Source organism: Balearica regulorum, chromosome 12, assembly GCF_011004875.1.
Source record: "Balearica regulorum gibbericeps isolate bBalReg1 chromosome 12, bBalReg1.pri, whole genome shotgun sequence".
In the NCBI taxonomy this organism is placed as follows: domain Eukaryota; kingdom Metazoa; phylum Chordata; class Aves; order Gruiformes; family Gruidae; genus Balearica; species Balearica regulorum.
This window is the reverse complement of record NC_046195.1, coordinates 12363849-12382840: the sequence shown is the minus strand read 5'-3', so window position 1 is coordinate 12382840 and position 18992 is coordinate 12363849. Positions and strand designations below refer to the sequence as shown.

The 18992-nt window shown below is 40.5% G+C and overlaps 2 protein-coding genes across 2 annotated transcripts; one reads left to right on the top strand and one right to left on the bottom strand.

Annotated features, from left to right (window-relative positions):
- Positions 1-7470: 7470 nt before the first annotated feature.
- LOC104635405 (CDC42 small effector protein 2-B-like) lies at positions 7471-11808 on the bottom strand. The gene is made up of 4 exons (XM_010302186.2): positions 11673-11808; positions 10832-11045; positions 10297-10398; positions 7471-9769 (listed from the first exon to the last, which is right to left on the bottom strand). The coding sequence occupies exons 2-4, from the start codon at positions 10883-10885 to the stop codon at positions 9695-9697; spliced, it is 231 nt and encodes a 76-aa protein (XP_010300488.1). The 5' UTR covers positions 10886-11045; positions 11673-11808; the 3' UTR covers positions 7471-9694.
- A 3846-nt stretch (positions 11809-15654) lies between these two features.
- Positions 15655-18664, top strand: LOC104631042 (nicotinamide riboside kinase 2). The gene is made up of 8 exons (XM_075764222.1): positions 15655-15972; positions 16233-16323; positions 16796-16841; positions 16983-17169; positions 17398-17469; positions 17962-18068; positions 18277-18368; positions 18480-18664. The coding sequence occupies exons 1-8, from the start codon at positions 15947-15949 to the stop codon at positions 18483-18485; spliced, it is 627 nt and encodes a 208-aa protein (XP_075620337.1). The 5' UTR covers positions 15655-15946; the 3' UTR covers positions 18486-18664.
- Positions 18665-18992: the final 328 nt, after the last annotated feature.

Sequence of the window (18992 nt, the reverse complement as noted above, 5' to 3'; positions counted from 1 at the left end):
GCTCTTAACGGAGAGCAGCAGCTACACGAGAAACAGGGAAATTGCATTATTTGCACGAAAAAAAACCCCCACGCATTTCAGAGATGTCTTCCAGGCTTTGAAAATACTAAAAGGGCTGTGACAGACCAAATCCAAGAACCAGCTATGATTTGCAGCAAGGATGGCGCCTGAAACAGCTCCGTGATTTACTGACTAAGGAAGTTACGCAATGTCTTTCACTGGAGGTTGTCAAGTGCTGGTTACCCTTCTGAAGGGCCAGGGCCTGCCCTGGGGCCAGCATATGGGGAAGTGGAAGAGGGGAAGATAAGAAAGATTATTGGAGAAAGGAGGGGATGTGGCCATGAGCGAGGTGGTGGAGGCATGAGGGAGGGAGAGGCAAAAGGATGAGAGTTGAGCAGCAGTCCAGCATTAGTAAATCAAAGCCCTAGGCAGGTAAACCCCTCGCTTGAGGTGCTCACAAACTAAGCAGTTATAACTACTGAGGAATGAGGTTCCTGCGTGCATGGTTTTCCCTCTGTGTGAATTTAAGGACAAAGCCATGTAACACATCTACAGGGACCACTCTCCACTGCATTATTGCAAATTTTGATTAAGCTATTCTGTTGCTGTAAAAATCTGAATAACATTTAAATACCTGTAAATAAATAGTGTTTTGGTCCATACAGATGTTTTGATAATAGGCAAGCTTTCCCCCTTCCCACTGACAACCTGCAATTCATCTTTGTATCAGCAACAGAACAGGCTTATGCATCTTGTAGATTTGCTAGGCTGCAAAAGTGCATCTAACAATTTAATGTACTTAAACAGTGAAAGATAATGGCGTGTCGTGACACAGCTAATAATTCATATTCCATGCAGAACTGGTATTTTAAAAAAACAGCTAGTACATTGTCCATCTGTGCGTTTCTATTTTAGTGCTGTTGTCAGAGTAACCATGACACTTTACGCCCACTACTATCTCTTCTGAATCTAACGTGATCTGGATGACAGATTAGTACAGATTACTTCAATAAATCTATCAGTTCTGTGACCTGTAAAGAGCTAAGGGTACATGACAGTGTATTTTGGGCATGGGAGAAGTGTTTAATTTGAATTACAAGTGCATAGCTGCTCACAGGATCAGATTCCATGGCATGTCCTGCCCTACCAAACACTAATTCCTCTCCTTGTGTACCCCAGGAAAGCACAGCAGTTTGTATTCTGTCTGCAGCTGAAAAAAAGATGGGTGAGGAGAAATACTAGAAGTACAATTTCCTTTTATTTAAAGGAAAGTGTAGGTTTGGTTTGATCTCCCCTGCCTTCATGCATGTTTGAAGATAATTGTGTAAACCTCTTACATTAAACACATTCCCCTCAGTCCAGTGGGACTGCACAGGTAGAAATACCTGTACTGAAGAGCCCTAATGTTAGCTCAGAACTGGGCAGTTCACATTCAGCACATCAATAAAAACTTCTTAGGTAATCTTTATTGGCACCTGAAGTTGTCCCTAATTTTTATCATTAGCTTTAATGTGTAACCAAAACTAAAAACAGATGATCTAGTCTCAAATTTCAGCACTATGAGGAAAAAAAAAAATAATATATTATTTCCAATCCCAGGCAGAAGAAAACTAGGTTATAAAGACCTTCAGAGCCTGAAGAATAACTTCAAAGTCTAAAGGATCCTCCTTTTTTTCCAGTTTTAAACCTGAAAAATGCTTATTTGGAGTGAACAGTATAGTTTCTATCCATAATCAGTGTAAGATACTAAAAATCTGCACCAAGAATTGCATACTTTCTATACCACTATAATAATTTCCATCAGAGAGAAGAAGAGCAACACTACACTCAGAAAAATCTCTTTCCCAACCAAAACATCAACATGAAATAAAATCTGTGACTCAACTCAGGCATTCCTAAAGCATTAAGGAACAGAGATGTTTAATGTAGGCTTTAAGCACATTAGTTAGAAAGTGGAAACTGAAGCTAAATAACCATTAGCACAGAAAATAAAGTGCTGGAATAATACAACATGTATTTTAAATCCTTTTCAAAGGGATAATAAAATTATCCCTTTCTTCCCCTTGCCTGTTTTTCTCCACATACACACACTTCTAAACACAAATAATTTGACTCATAAGGAAAGACATCCAAAACATCTTCCATTCCAAGGCCATTCTCCTGACTCTCCCATTGCATTAAGTGCTACTTTATGTTTTTTTCATATTATCAGCCTCTTGGCTTTTGAGTAAACTTAACCAATGTGTCTTTTTCGATTCCTTTTGCTATATCTCCTTATGCAATTAAATTTGCTCTTCCATTAGCTTCACTTTGAATTACTGTCTAATTCTGTTAATTTTGCATAAAATACCATAAACAAAATAGTTGCCTTGTTATATAGGCAGATTTGGGAGGGTGGCTGTCAGCATTAAGTAGTTAAGAGAAAACATATTGCATAATTTTTAAAGACTAAGATTGTAAAAGGGACTAGACTTTGCTCACTAAACAGTTATGTCATACAAAAGTCAGTAAAGAGGGGATTTGGTGGTCATTAATCAATACACAAGATTCAAAGGGATGAAGAAATTTTTAATATGTTGTATTAATTTCTAAGAAGAGAACACACTGACCCAAATACTGAATGTAAATATATTTCTAAGAAATATAGTAGGCGGTAGAGTAATAGGGCAGAATGAAGCAGGTGATAAGCAAAAGGAAGTGGCTTAACCAAGGAAAATTTTACCCCATTCTATAAACTGACTCTTTCAGTGCTTCATATTTCCACAGCTTTTTGGCTGGAGCCTGGAACAAGACAGCAAGATAGCAGCGTGAAACCTTTTGAGTAAAGTGACACTGGGACCTTTGTTACTGAAACCTGCCTTCTCTGAGAGACATACACACATGGCAAATAACGAGGACATGTGCAACAGCCTGATGGGACCTCTATCTCCTGGCAAGGAAGTGATCCAAAACATAGAAAGACTGGTATTTAAGAATTATTAATTCTTAAATTAATAAATTAAATTCAAAACACATGCCTAGCAATTTTTCCCCATGTACTAACAGCCTGAACACCAGTAAATATCAATCTATGCAAGCAAGAGATACCCTAGTTCACTGGATATTATGCAGCAGAAAAAACAGCCAATTCAAATGCATTTTCAAAGGTGATGTTTAAAGTAGTTGAAAGAAACTAGTGAAAGCCTTCCTCATATGCCATTATGCAGCAAGGTCACATTAGCATGCACTAACAAGGACTGTAAACCTTAATTTTCAATTATATTTTCAAGCTTGTATCACACCCTGAATTGAATCAGGTATTGAATCAGATTTTAATATTTCCTGGTGGTAGAGACTGCAAGGGTAAACGTGGGTAACTGCATTTAAAAACATACTAGTTTCACCATTAATATGCCGCTTCAGCTCACATTGAGACTGGACTTTCAAACTTACATATATTAGATCATTTTTTTTAAAAATAGATTTCTGTCTAGAATAAGTGCCACTATTTTGCCTGATCTACGAATCCTTAATTTCAGACAGCTCACTGTGAAGAAATTAATTACTGGTTATCAGTATGACTTCATTCACCTTTAGACTCAGCTCAGGTAAGTTATGTAAAATGTACATGTCTGTCTTAAGCGCCAGCAAGATCAGATGCATGTAAATACACTATTAGATATATTAAAAAAAAAAAAAAAAATCTGTAACCAAACACTTTTTCTCGCTCTTTGATGAAGAATCTGAAATTAGTTACTCATCCACTTGTAGAGGCCAACATCGGCTTTAAAAGAACACCAAATTCTCTCTCAGTGGTTTAAATATAGATTTTAAGTCCATTTTTTTAACTTCCAGTAAGCCAGAGCAATCATATTAATTCCACTTTAAAAGAATGGATTATTTCCTTCCACATTACATAAGGTGAAGCTTTAAATATAATATACATATATATTAAAACAGTAAAAGACATAATTCAACTTTTTTTTTTGTCCCTGAATTAGGGCGGGCCCTTAGTAATAATAACCATGATTTTGTTCAGTTTGGATTTATATGCAAACACCAGAGGAAACTTCAAATTTGTTACGAAGAGAATATTCTTCCCATTTACATTGCTTTAATAACAAAAAAAAATTAAAAATGTTCACTGAGTAAAGTAGTTTCAATACAGCTTTGTGGCCTTGATTTCAAGAGTAATTTACTCTTCTAAACAGGATTAAAATTAGGTTAAGAGCACTTCCTCCCATTTGAACTAAGTTTTTGGGTAACATTTTAGGATTTTGGTCACGCTAACAGGATGTGCAGAAACGTATGGAACAAGTACCACAAGGCGTCCGGTAGCCATACCGCAATGCTTGATAAGCCAGTTAGGGCTGGACTTAGACGATACGGAGGCCAAAGCACACCACACCATGGGTGCCTCTGCACACCCCACTCTCCCTGAAAGGGCACAGCCTTTTATTACAACATGAGCTTGCTCATCCCTAAGTTCCCAGGTGAAGACAGCAGTCCTAGTTCAGTATCGAGCACCTAAAGTTGGGACTTTTTTTGGCACGAGAACACATACTAGTAATGTTCCTGTCTACTCAAAGTGCTTTCACTATTTTCTTTCAAGTTTTCTTTTTCTACATAGCATTGGGAGAAAAGGTCTTAATGGAAACCTGGTGTGGCCATGGTGACCTCCTGGAACCCCAGCCTGCAGAGAACCCAGGAGAGCATTACACAAACCTTCCCAGGCACAAGGAATTCTTCATGACCTTTCAGCTCCAATCCATCATACCCTCCCACTGCCTGGAAGCTGAATATCAGATGGATCTAGTTAATTTTCCTGAAGTTTTAGCAGCACGGCGGACTGAAGGCAAATACCCTTTTACTGCTGCTATTTTGTATTACCTCTAAATTTTGATTTGTGTTCCATGGAGGCAGTGTTGAGTGCAGCAGGCCTCAGCATTTAGAACATCTACAACCTTACATTCATCAGAAAAAATGTGCCATCTTGTCTTCCAGATATACATATGCCATCAGTCTGCAACTGCTGAAACTAGCTGTCTGGATGGCTCCATACTTTCTGAAAACAGCTTTGTAGCCACTCCGGGAAGAGTATACTACCATCCATTAAAGTTACATTGGCAATCTGTGTCTCAAAGTCCCAGCTTAGTCATGCGCTTAAGTGCCCAATTTCCTCCATATACCAATTACGCACACATTACGAGTATTTTCCAATTGGTATCAACAAAGCTGTCCTGTGCCTTGCAGGTAATAAACATTAACATGCACATGTTCTGCTCCCTGCTTATTCCTTAAACATATACCACATCGCCTTTCCATGGCTTCTAAACCTGCCTCACCTCTACATCTCATTTTTCTGTAGTTCCCAATCAAGCCATTAGCCTCTCTGACCACCTTCCTCTGGAGTATGAAGAATTAAGCAGTAACAAGGAGACTTCATGCTTTCACGCAGCAAAGTACAAAACTGGCTCAGAGCTGCAGGTAGCGATAAGTTTAAGTAACTCCACAGCTTAATGCTCTTTTGAGGAAACAACTGTCCAACACGCCAGTTCCTGGAGAGGACCTATTCTGTACAGGACTAGGAAACCTTTTACAAATACACTGTAATCACATGAATATCAACAGGAAAACCACTGATGTAAGGAACTTGGGCCTTGTGTGCCAGACAAATCACTGTGTACAAAGGGCAGTTTGTCTGCAGAAGCCTGAGCACCAACCTCTCTTTAGGTGCACAGGGACTTCAACTGTAGAGGTAAGCATCTAAAAATTTGAATTTCAAGCATTAACTGCTACTTTGGGTCTAAACTCTATTGATCCAGTCCCTGTATCAAGACAGAAAGGTACATAATAAGAGTGGTACTACAATAGCAAGGAGTTAAAAATGCAAGTCTGCACTTATTTTTAAAAATAAATAAGAAATATTTTATTATAAGCAGCCTTGTTTTTAGAAAAACATTCTATTTATGGTTAGTCTTTGTTTTCTGCCCTGAGGCCGATCTAATGAGCCAGATATTTTTATTTCAGGACTCCACACTTGATATTAACCCTTAGTGTGTGATTCACCTGTCTTTAGACAGGTGTGACAGGCTTTAGAATTCAAAGTCTACCTTCAGGAGCCATAAACTAGAAGCATAACCTAGTAAACCAGAGTACTGCAAATACTCTTTTTAATCAGGCCCACTGAAGAGTTTGTTCTCCTGAGGGAAAAAGATACAAAGCTAGAAAGATGTAGCTTCTACTTCATATTCCCTGACTGCCTAACTTTATCTGAATGATTTCATAGCACAGTACCATTGAAACAACTGCCTGAGATTCTTGACCAATGAAGTTTGCAGAACCACAAAGTATCTGTATCTGGAAACCTTACAGGAACCTACTCACCAGAGATCTTTTTGACACCACTGTAACACAGCACTGTTTTCTTCCTGCAGTTCATCTTGTCTATCTCCACAGCGATTACAAAAGGCAGACAAGATCATTCTTATCTTCAACTGTTGGGTTTTTATGGCAGTGTCACAGTGCTGATAGCAAAGTAAATCCAAACACAATCAAGAGCAGCCATGTGATCATCTTTCACTGACAGATTTGACTTTTTTTTTTCAGTGTTACTGTATTTAGTAACACATAATGAGTTTTATAACCATACCTCTGTGGAATTTGGCATTGTCAGATTATGCTTATTCTCACTGGCACAGTAAGATTAAGGGTATTTATTAATCTCTCAAACATTTCTTGTCTATACAGCATAGAAGCTACAGAAGCACCTGGTAGTCCAATATGGCAAGACCATACAAAGGAATAGTACTACATGCCTGGGTTGGAAGTTATCATATTACAGACTAATTTGGAACATAGCATAACACTATGTAATTGTTATCAAGCTGCTACAGGAGGTAAAATGACATATTAGGTTGTGAAAAAGCCAAATACCTTTTCTATATACTGATTACAGATTTATACAACATTATGGGATAGTCAGTAAAGCCTAGCAGAGAAATCCCCCCCCCTTTTTTTTTTATGCTAAGACTTTGCCAGACTACACATGAAAGACTTGATCCTGTTCCACTTGCGAGTTATTTTACTTTAAACTACAAAAAGAAACCATAAAACGCCATCAACTCAGTGCAGTAACGTTTCATTGCCACATTGTGTTGATATAAGGTCTTCGCAGCCTGCAAGGTGGATTAACAAGTTTGATCCTTTGGTCTCAATTGCTGTATTTTATCCCAGCCAAGTTAAAAAACCAACCAACCAACCAACCTACCCAAACAAAAAAAAACCCCAAACCCAAAACAACCTCACTGGAGTAATAGCTTGTATAGAGCAGAGAGAGAAGAGACTCGATGTAAAATTGTGCTCCCTAGTGGAGATACTTGATTTTGTGCAATAAAGTTCAAGCCATGCTGATCCATCCGCCTGACCAACAGGTTTTCAGTGCAGAGAAAAATACCAAGATTTTCACACGATGAGAAAAGTGCAAGTGCCTAGTTCAACAGATTTATTATAACCAAGATGGGTTCATGCTGAGTTACATGAAAGATTACAGCTAGATAATGTTTCTAAATATACAGCAAAAAATACCCAAGTCCTAAGACATGCTTTTATGTTTGTTTAGATTTTAAAAGTAATGGCACCTTTAATGCAATAGCAAAACATTTCCTTTTAATAATGTGAAAACTTAGCTAACTTTAATATGGTCCTAGTTAATACTATATAGGCTAATGAAAACAGATTAATTTTGCACCAGATAATGCTGCTTGGTTTACATAATGAAAACTAGGATTTTTCTATAAATAAGGGTTTAATAACAAAATTATCTCCATTGGTTTATTTTTAGAAAGAGGAACTGACATGATCACAAACTTTTTCATTTCTAGTTATGCATATACCACTAATCTTAAACACATGAATGAGTCTTACAAACTCCTGTTCAATTTGTTTTCTTACAGTGTTAACGAAATACAGCCCTTTTTCTTCAACACAGTTGTCCTACCACTATTCTTTCTGGGCAAGTATGGACCAACGAATGCATGAACTCAATGTAATAGCAGATGAATTTAGAGTTATTCTTTAAAACAACTTGGCCGCTTTATGCTTCCTCAACAGTACACAGGATTTAGTTTCTTTGAACTCTGTATCTTAACTAGGCTGTTGGAATGCATCTGAAGTTAGAAGACAGACATATGAAAGACCTTAAAAAGGTAAGTGCACAGCTAACTCATGCCAATTTTAAGATATTTTAAAATACAGCATGTATTCTAATTCAAGAATAAGGATTTTTTTTTTTTAATGGTAAAAAGTTCATAACTGATCTTATGCCTAGAGCAAGAAGGAGAGCGCCCCACTGACTTCCAGCATAACTGGTGCTGAATTAGCAGTAATTTGAACACTTGTTTTTAGTTAATCCCATGACAGCAAGCAGATTTCCTAAATTTCTGAACTGGTAGTCATTAAAAATTTTGAGTTTGGGAACAGTTGCCAGTGATTGGGCAAAAAAACCACCTAGCTCTAGCTCTACTTCTGCAGTATTTCATATCACTTAATAGACAGATGAATGAGAGCCAAGTGATAAACTGTAGTTTGGGTATGGCTAAATATCTGTATTTATGAAGTGCTAGAACTCTGCAAGACACTGTTTCCATTTAATGTTCTCCTGCAAGTTTTCACAATATTCTTTAAGTTTTTGTCCTTCACATGGCTGTATCACTTAAATCATAGTTTTTATTTAAACCATATCATTTAAAAGCATATACAAGAAAAAATTCAGTTAATCTAAAAAAAAAAGTCTTGAAATTAAGGAGCCAGAAAGACAAGTGAGATACCCCTTGAAGTCCTGTGTAGTTACTGTTACAGATAGATAACAGAGAGTGAGCTTTAGTTTAAAATTCAATAGTACTCATGCAAAATTAACACAATTGTGAGCATATTGTAGCACTTGAAGTTAACTGGTACATTTTATTAGCTCTGTGGTAGTAGTACCTGTCAGTCACACTACTGCATGTATGGAAGGGAAGCAGCCCAGTAATTGAGAGAAACATCTGCTTTTCTAAGCCTCATTTGAGAGTATGTTTACAAAACTTCCATTTTTAGCTCCAAAAGCATTATCACAGCAAGGCAGAAGTTTCACTGGGGTTTGCAGACTCAGCTAATTATATTGCATTAGGAGTTCATTCACCATGAAGAGACATTAAAAAGATACCAAAGTGCAGCTCAGTAGATTTATGCATTAGGTTGTAAGCCATCAAAAAATTAGGTCCAAAGTTTTATTACAGGCTACAAGATCCTACTTAGCAATTCCATTTAGCCCAGGTAAGAAGTTCACACATGATGTTTTCCAATTAAATCAACCTCTGAATTTCTTGAGGGGAAAAAAAAAAAAAAGACAGAGACCAAAACCCCAGACAATTCATACTGACTTCCAATCCCATCCTACAAGACAATTTTGTGAGGTTTTTGAGGTACAGCTAGAAAGTCATCTACAGTGCAAATTACAGTTGCTACTACAATACTACCATGACAGATCATTTTAAGAATAATTTACAATAACTCCTTAAGAAGCTATTGTGCAAAAAACACCAAAGCTTGCACTAACCTATTTATAATTCAAGTTCTCTCTCTACTCCATGATAAAGAGGCTTTAGAGAATATGAAAGCACAGTCCAGGAGGGTCCTCGTAAGACAGAGCAGATTTCAGCCTTCTCTCAGTTTCTTATATCTCAACAGTCGCAGAAGTGCCATTTGTGTAGCCACCTTTAGACTTCATGTGGTCCTGAATTGATACAGCCTAGAAAAAAAAATAATTTAGAACAAGCATCTTACAAAGTCCGGTTGCCAGAGCAGTTATTAAAAGCACCAATTTGGTGAGGCAGATGAACCATATGTTTACAGTGCTCCGACCCTGAAATTACAACTAAACACAGAATTGTTAAATGCTATTTTAAGTCTGTGCACAAGATGGGTCTTGCTATCTAAAATCCACTTATTCTTACATCCCTCACCCTGGCACAGTTTTGACTTGAGGGTGATCTGTTATCTGGACCTAGTATCAAGTGCATCCACAGAATCCTTATCCAAAAGGTTCTCATCATGTGTAAAGATACTGGGGAAATAAGCAATTCTTGCTGAATATATCTTCCACAGTATCTTACGTTTACAAATCAAAGGACAGTTCTGTTCGGATGCTGTTCTTCTGATGAAAAAAAAAAAAGTAGTCAGATTTTTCTCTCTTACAATTATCTAGTATTTTATTAGCTATCTGCTCTACAGGTTACTGAGTGGAGATTTCTGCTTATCCAAGAGGTGCACACTTACTGATGAATAGTCACTACTCATCTCTCTTGCCCCAACATGTGCAGTATGTACAAAGTTCATTGGTTCTCCTATCATACTCCGGTCCAGTCTCCGACGCCTCTTCTATAAGAGAGAAGACATCTTAGGTCTCTGTTCAAAAAACACAAGCAGCTTTCAGACAGAAACAGGCAGCTGAGTTTAAAAAAAAAAGAAAAAAGAAAAAAATAGACTGACCCCTAATGACTCCTCATGGCAACCAGTCTGAATTTTCAGACTGTTTGCAGTAAGAAAGGGTCAAGTAACTTTTATTATTGCTAATTTTAGTAAAAACTTTCTTTAACATTGGAAAGTCAGAGCCTAAGAACTGCAAGTGGTCACATGGACAAAGTTTCTGACAAAACATACATAGTTTAGACATTGATAACAGGTCTGGGTTTAGCTTTTGCATTAATTAGCCCAAACTAATCAAAACAACATGGCAATGAAAGTGTTTTCCACATAACTGAAAGACAAAATTTAAAATCTGATAAAGGATGGCAGTTGTGCATCTACCTACCGGCTGGGGCTGTTCTCCATTGCACCAATTAAAACAAACCAGGAATTCAGTCATTATATTTTTCAGTAGGTGATAAGGTCTTGTTAAGTGTAATTATTTCTATGGGAGTTAAAGCAGTACAAGGACCAAGATGCAGTTCCTAAAGTGAGTTGAAGAAGGAATTGCTTGTGCAGATTCACTGATAAAGATCACAGAAAGCATCTGATGAGTACACCTGCAAAGAAATTATGATTATCATTTAAATTTATAATAAAATATATCAAAATCTTATATAAGTTATTGAGCAATAGATATTTCAGAAGACTAAAACAAGACTGTAACATTCTTAAAGCATACCTAGACAGAAGAATAGCATCAATTTAAAAATCAGTATGTTCATGTCAGAAATCAGGGTTAAGAAGTCTGCACATTTATTCCCAGACAGTAGTTTAAGTTCTGGTTTCTTTACAGAAGCATAATAAAAGGAATGCTAGAATTAAGTCAGGTCTTGTTTTACAGTCCACGATCTGGTTGTAAGCAGAGCTAGCCAATGCTTAGGAACTATTTAGTATTTCAGAAGAAAATAGCTTTGAAGTACAACAGATTGAATGCCTAACATTTACAAACAGGTGCAAATAAAAGTTTCCTTTTTACATCTGATATAGTTACTCTTCTTAGACACAGAAAAGCTCAAAGTAAAGAGTATTCTACAATTCCAAAAAGCCCTTAAAAGAGGGGGGGGGGGAAAAAAAAAAAAAGAGAGCTTTGTATATCAGCAACAGAAACTGTTCATCAGATAGATCTTCCCAGAATGTATAAAACTACTAACACAGCACTCCTGAGACACAACCAGGAAACTCACAGACTTTAAGTACCCTGAAGCTATGATGAAAACCAACTTTTTTAGTGGTTGCTGACTTCTTGTAATACCTTCCTTCAAATCAAACCCAGGGCTACAGAGTAGTCTTTCATATCAACTTTCTCACACTCCAGATCACCGAAACAATATTATAACATATTAATTGGTAAAGGGTTTTTTTAAAAGCTTACAACTTAAGAGAAGTTACAGTTTCATCAATTCAGCCTTTCTGAATCCCCACTGAAGTCTTCACAACCAAACAGCATAAGCTTCCCCATTCACAGGCATTTCTTATGCAGTTCCACAAGTATGTAATTAGCACATCTATTTCTTTCACCTTTGTGGTTTTCTTACACTTCACCACTTCTCACACTTCAAGCAGATTTTTTTAAATTTCTGCCACTTATCTTTCAAAGCGTTTGTTACGTTTGCCTCAGCTTTAGGTGGCCTATATGATACGTTATTGTAGAATGTGTCATATATTATTCCATTTTATCCTGGGTTTTTAATACAACTCATTTTCTGGCTCAATTATCATTTTTTCACCTCACTTCATCCTCTCACAATGGTCTTCAACACCACTGATGCCTTGTTTGGGTGCAGCAAAGAAAGGACAGTGACCTACACAACCATAAGAACATGCAGACGCCGAAGCTTTTGACTGCACATTAGTTGCAGATCTTCTGCGTTTACTTCCTGTTAAGGAGACTGTATCAAAGCTAAGATTGTCTTAATAATCAGAAAGTGTGTCACTGTACACTAATAACCTATTCTGAAAGCAGACTGACTGAGATGAGCATCAAAGTAGATAGAGAAGCATCCCCATCCCAAAATAATGGCTGAACGCCTGCTCTCCTTCTGCCATACCCCCCAGCATTTGGCCATCTACCCCCGTGGGGCTCTGTGCGTACCTGGGTGTTACCTCCTGCTCCCAGGGGGTCCTGACGGGATGGTACGTCCTCATTCAAGTGCTGACACGCAGCCAGCTCCTGTCTGCACAACTCCAGCGCATTTACAGTTCGTATTCCTGGGTTATAATTAATCCTGATTGCTAAGCAAGAACGCTTCGCCGTGTCTCCATGCCTTGCCACAGTTCCTTTGCTCTGTAAGGTGCTGCAGAAGTCTGTTGTGCACTTCACGCTTACCTACAGGTGTCAGAAAAGCAGAACGGAAACCGAAAATAGTGCCCTAGTTTGGCGTCAGATTTGTGCAGCTGTGCAGTTTTCTCAGCACTATCCATACAGCCTGTGGCTCACTTCCACCCCTGCGGCGGCTCTGTAGGTGTCCTCCTGGCACACAGCAGCGTGGGACGTCTTCCTGTTGTGTTTTGCAACAGAACTCTTCTTTTCCTCTGCATGAGTCAGAGTATCATCCTCCAGGACGGGACTGTCTGTGCCAGGGCACAGGGCACCACCTTCCTCCTAGAGACTCAAGGTTTCCACACTAGCTGGAAGAATTTAAAAAAAAACCTTAGTGTGTTCAGGCTGGCCCAGGACTAATAAAAGCCAACAAGAATCCCCAAACTGAGGACAAAACAACATTTTGTCACCATTGGCACACAGACCAGAATTGGACAATATCCTGTTGTTCTTTCTCTCTATTTTTCACCATAGCAGCAGTATCATCGAGGATAGAGAGACAAAAGGCCAGGGAAATGGCTAGCACACGCAGACACAGACGTTGAATGCGATGGGCAGGATGCACAGCCATTCTCCAGTCTGTAGCCTTAAAGTGCCTGAGAGCTTTATGAATGTTTAGATATACTTTACTGAGCATAACATACAATTTTTTCTAGCATTGCTGTGCATTAAAAAGTACTCAAAATATTTTGTATTTTACTAACAAAACATCAGTTCTGTATGAGGTGGAAAATGTTTGCCTGAGTCAAAACAAAAGAATCCTCCCTTTCCACAGACATGAGACATGCACAGTAATTTTGATAAATAACATCCACTAAACACATATCTATTCTTTAGACTCAAGGCCTGATCATGACAAATCCTTGACTCTGAGCTACTAGTGAAAGACAATGAGTGTGAAGTTAGCGTACATTATCACATGCCAGACTAAAGCTACCTTCATCTTGCCTCAACCAAGTTGTTAAATTGTGATAACTTCTGAGTTCAGCTATTGTCATTTTCATTCCAGCTCTCTCAGTACTGAATTGAGGTGAGCGAAGCATATTTCAGCCTAATTGCCCTTCCAAAAACCGCTGTGCTTGTGATTTGTTCATTATCCTGACTTTGCTAATGTGATATTTATGTCATGTTAAAATAGTGAAACATCTGTATGTTTACATATTGGAATGGCAAGGTATGGTAAAAAACAGTGGAACTTGCATTTCTAGATCAAAAATTAGTTTTCAGCACAAAACTTGAAGAGTCCATCTTGCTTAGTGAAAGGTGAAGAGTAAAAAACAATAAATTAACAAGACTTTGGAAGAACCTTGGAGCCGAACAGCTGAAATCCTGCTGTAGAATAAGCTTAACTGCTTGGAAATAGCATCTTGGATGTATTAATATATGTATGGATTACAAATTTAGTTTGAGATATAGTCCTCAAACTACATAATATCACTATTATATAGTCTGATTATGTATGGGTTTTCTGCCATCCTGAACTTTCATAAAAAGCTGAAAATAGGGTTTTACCTGAGACCTCCATTAATCTAGGTGTGTTGGTGTTGTTAATCCAAGGAATTTCGGTGTAGCCTCTGAGGAGATTTGAAGTTTCTCCATTTAAAAGCTAAGTAGACACACACATTTAAAAGAAATTAACAAAAAAATACAGATCCTCTATTGCAAAACAGAAATTAGCTTAGTCACAAAATGAAAAAAACCAAAAAGGTATTTTTAACTAACTGTCCATCCTCCCTCAAAAAAGAAGAAAAGCCAAGAGACCAAATTATGTCTTCTATTTGGAAGTTAAAAATAACTGCAAGAGAAGTCAACTGGGATTTGCCTGGAGTCTTACCAGAAGAAAATTAGTAAAACTCACAAAAAGATGAAAAGTGAGCTGAATGGTTGGCAACACACCAACTACTGACATTGTAAACATGTTGACCTGAGTTACTAGCTTGTAAATGATGGAATTTAATGTTGCTAAGAATAAACTCAGATTAGATTTAAAAAAAAAAAAAAAAAAAAGGCTGTCGCCATAAACTTTATTTCTTCATAGAAGGGAAAAAAGCCTTAACAAGAAGAGGTAAAGTCCCTCTGCCATAGCACTTTCCCATCCTTGGGTTTTCTGCGGTCTGCAGGCGTCCAAGCGCTGTCAGCCCGCAGCCGGGGGACAAATGCAACCGCCAAGGCAACGCGCGCTCCTCCAGTTACAGGAGGAGGGAACTGCCCTTCTCTTGAGACCTGCGGGTTACAGGAGACAAACCCTCCACGCCGTTTCCCGGTCAAATTTCTACACGCCTATCAAAACTCCCTAATTTCATGGCCTAGGGACAGATTTTGACCTTGAACGCAGAAGATGCTTGTACGACTGCTGGTGCATTTTCCCCTGGAAAACTGCAGGGGTCACCCTGCCACAGAGCAAACCGCAGCGCTCGCAGGATTCCCTCCCAACTTTTCCCACTCGGAGCAGCCCTGCCTTACTGAGTCACGCCACGGGCCAGGCGATGGAGGGCAGCGCAGCCCGAGGGGGCGGCGGCGGGACCCACACCTGCTCCGTCCTCCTCAGGGCGCGCCCCCTCGCTACCACCACGAAGGAGCCCGGCGGCACCGAGCCGCCCGCCGGAGCTGTCGCTGGCGGCGGGGCCGACCCCCCGAGGCTCCAGCCGTTCTCGCAGGGCCTGAGGAGAAGACGCGAGCCCCGGCGCGCCACACCCACACCGCGCTGCCGCCGCCAGACTCCCTATCGGGCGTCAATGGACGCGCCCTATCCAATAGCCGCGAGGCCTCGCGTCGCTCGCTCTCCATTGGCTGGTGCGGCAGTGGCGTCAGCCCAATGGGCGCGCAGCAGCGCAAGGGAAGCCCCACGCAGCAGGTCCCTGCCTCCCTTTGCGGAGCGCTCTGGTGCGGCGCGGACCAGCTCTGCTGCTGCTCCTCCCTCCTCCGCCGACCATGGCGTTGCCCGGCAGTTGACGTTGGGTTTCTCCCCTTTCTACCTTCTCCTCTTTCTCCAGCCCCTTTCTTTCCCCCCTTCCCCGGGTCCCGGCTCAGGCACGTAGGCGGCCGGTTCCGGAGACACCGGGTTCCCCCGTCCCGTCCCTCTCCCCGCCCCTCAGGAACAGGCTGTAGGAGCCGGGCCGGGCGGCTGCCGGACGCGCCATGAACATCATCATCGGCATCGGCGGGTGAGAGCCGCGGGGCGGCCCAGGGGGAGGTGGCTCAGGGGAGGGAGGGAGGGAGGGGGCGGGTTGGGCCGCCGGGGTGCTGGGCCCGGCCCGGGCACGCTTCCCTCCCCCACCTGGCCCTCCTCGTGCCGCTGCCGCAATGGCGCGAACGCGGAGGACGGGGAGCGCGTGGCGGGGGGGGGGGGGCGGGAGGACGCGGGGACGGCACCGCGCGCACGTGCCCCGCGGCGCTGCCTGAGGGCCGGGCGCTCTCGCCGCAGGGTCACCAACGGCGGCAAGACCACCCTCACCCGCAAGCTGATGCAGGCCCTGCCCAGCTGCAGCGTGGTGCACCAGGATGACTTCTTCAAGGTGAGGCGGGCGCCTGCCAGCCCGGCCGCCCTCTGTAGGCCGGGGGAAGGCGAGGGGTGATCCCCGGGTGCTTCCGCCATCTCTTCTGGCGCCCTGCCGGCCTTCTGCGCCGCCCTGCCCGCTCTTCCCTGCTCCCCTGGGTTCCCCGCACCGTCTGCGGCGGCTCCTCTGCAGTGCTTAGCTGGGTTGGCTGCGCGGCCGGTGGATGAGCCTGCGCCCTAACCTCCCGGTGACTTTCCCTTTTCCTAGAGCGCTACACGGTGTGCTTGTGTTGGTGGGAAGATAGAGCAGCAGACTACTTTATCTTAGTCTTGTTACTACTGCTTTTTATCTGCATGCAAAGAAACGTGGTGGAGGGTTAAGATTCCTCTTTGTAGCTTCAGGGTTTGATCTCAAATCTTGCTTTGAAATGGGTATCAAGCTTCCCAGTAGCTGTACTGACCAAGCAGTTTTTTTCTTATCACTGTTTCAGCCCCAAGATGAAATAGAAGTTGAAGATGGGTTTAAACAGTATGATGGTAAGGCTTTGCTATAGTGTTATCAAAGTATAACTCAAAACCTTTGAGAATTTTCATCCTTTATGTGCACTTTTTTGTACTGACTCTGTTACTAGATGATACTTAATTACTGCTTCATGATAGTTGTCTGTTTTGTCTTAGTGATTAGTGCATTAGATATGGAAGCTATGATGAATACCATAAACGCTTGGATAAAAGACCCAGTCAAGTTTGAACGTTCTCATGGGATCAACAACACACTGGATGCCCAAATATTAGAAGACAAGGAGGGAGGAAATGAAACAATCCACATTCTTATTGTTGAAGGCTTTCTACTTTACACCTACAGGTAATCAAGTGTGACTTCATGTATTTTGACTTTTACATGATTTTACATGACAGGCAAACCTCCAAGGGAATAAAAAGATCTGTTCTAAACCAAGAGTTAGCAGCTGGTATTGACTACTGCTGAGTTTGGTGGGTGTCACAAGTCTGGTACAGGAAGTAGATGTAGTTTTATCTTTCCATTTCTTGCTACTAATCAGTCTAGCTGTAACCAAACGTGTATCTCTTCCAGGCCACTGATTGATGTATTCCACCATCGGTACTTTCTTTCCATTCCATATGAAGAGTGTAAACGGAGAAGAAGGTAAGTTTATCTAAGTTCCTTGCTAGCCCAGTAACCTCCTACTCCATTCAAGACTGTTTCTCTTTAAAGCTTTTAGATAAGAAAGGGTAAACTCTAATGTAGCTGCTGTGTCAGAAGACTGCAGCTTCCTACACAATAGTTTGGTATGTGAGACATATTAAACTTGAAAAAGTTAGGTTTCAGAGGAATAAGCAGATGGCTATTTTACCCAAAGTTCTGCTAAAGCTTTAAGAGAAGGTTATTCATCAATGTTAAGATTAGTCTGTCTTAGGAATCCTTTTTGCACTTTGAACATTTTGGACACTCACATCAAATTCCAACTTTTTTTTCTATCTTTATGCTTGCAGCTTATGCTAAATACTTACTTCTGATAAGCTCAGAAACTACACTGGAGGCCACAGGCTCAGGCTAGTGTGTAGAGAAACTGAATGAACTGTCATTTCCCTAAAATGTAATTAGACTGATCTTGAATAACAATCTCTTAATTTCTAGTTCAAGGAATTACACTGTACCGGATCCACCTGGATTGTTTGATGGCCACGTTTGGCCTATGTATGTAAAACACAGGAAGATAATGGAAGATCTTGGAGTTGATGTGGGTAAGTCTTTAATGACAAAAGCACTTTTGAAAGATTGCTTTATGAGAATGCTTTTCAAACCTGGGATCTATGTACTGGTTTGATGCATGAGAGGAGTTGAAGCAGGTGGATGAAGTCTTTCTCTCATGCCAAGTACATGCTCTTTAGATTAGGATCTGGGAGGCTTACAGAAACATTCAATTATATCTCTTATTTTACTTTTTTGAAGTGCACTTGAATGGAACAAAATCAAAGGAGGAGCTGTTCAATGATGTGTATGGACAGATCCAGAATAAGATTGAAGAATTACTTAAGATGAAGGTACATGTTCATGCTTATAATTGCAACTCAAAGGCAAACCTTTTAAAGGCTATGTTGAAAAAAGCACGAAGCTATAACTCAAAATATGTTAATTTGTATCTTTCTGTTTAGAAATAAACTGCTGCTGCTGATTCTTGTGAGTGAAGATTAATCCTGTTTGCTCTGCGCTGTCTACCTGACTGCCACTAAAGTTCCAGCTTCTATGAAGACTCTCAACTCTTTTAAATTTGACTCTGCTCCATCTTCCCTTGAAATTGAGTTATATATGGTCATTATTAAAAAGCACTTGCCCCTTGTCTGTCATCTTCATTTGTGTTTTACCCCAGATGATCTCGATCTTCTAGTCTCCAGGCCATGGGAATTATTTTATCTATATTCTTACCCTCTGAGTGTAAAACATAGTTGTACCACTTCACCTCACTTCCACTATCCTGGAATGGTGTGTGTATATAGGCACAATACACATATAATGCTTTGAGTTCTTGCCATAATCAATTTAATTAGGCAGTAAGTATGCTTAAGTATGTAAGAAGTTAGGACTGATTTTACTCTTCAGAAATGAGAGAACAATAGGTGGTGTTCAGGCCATTTTACTAGCATTGAATTATTCTCTTCAGTGCATGC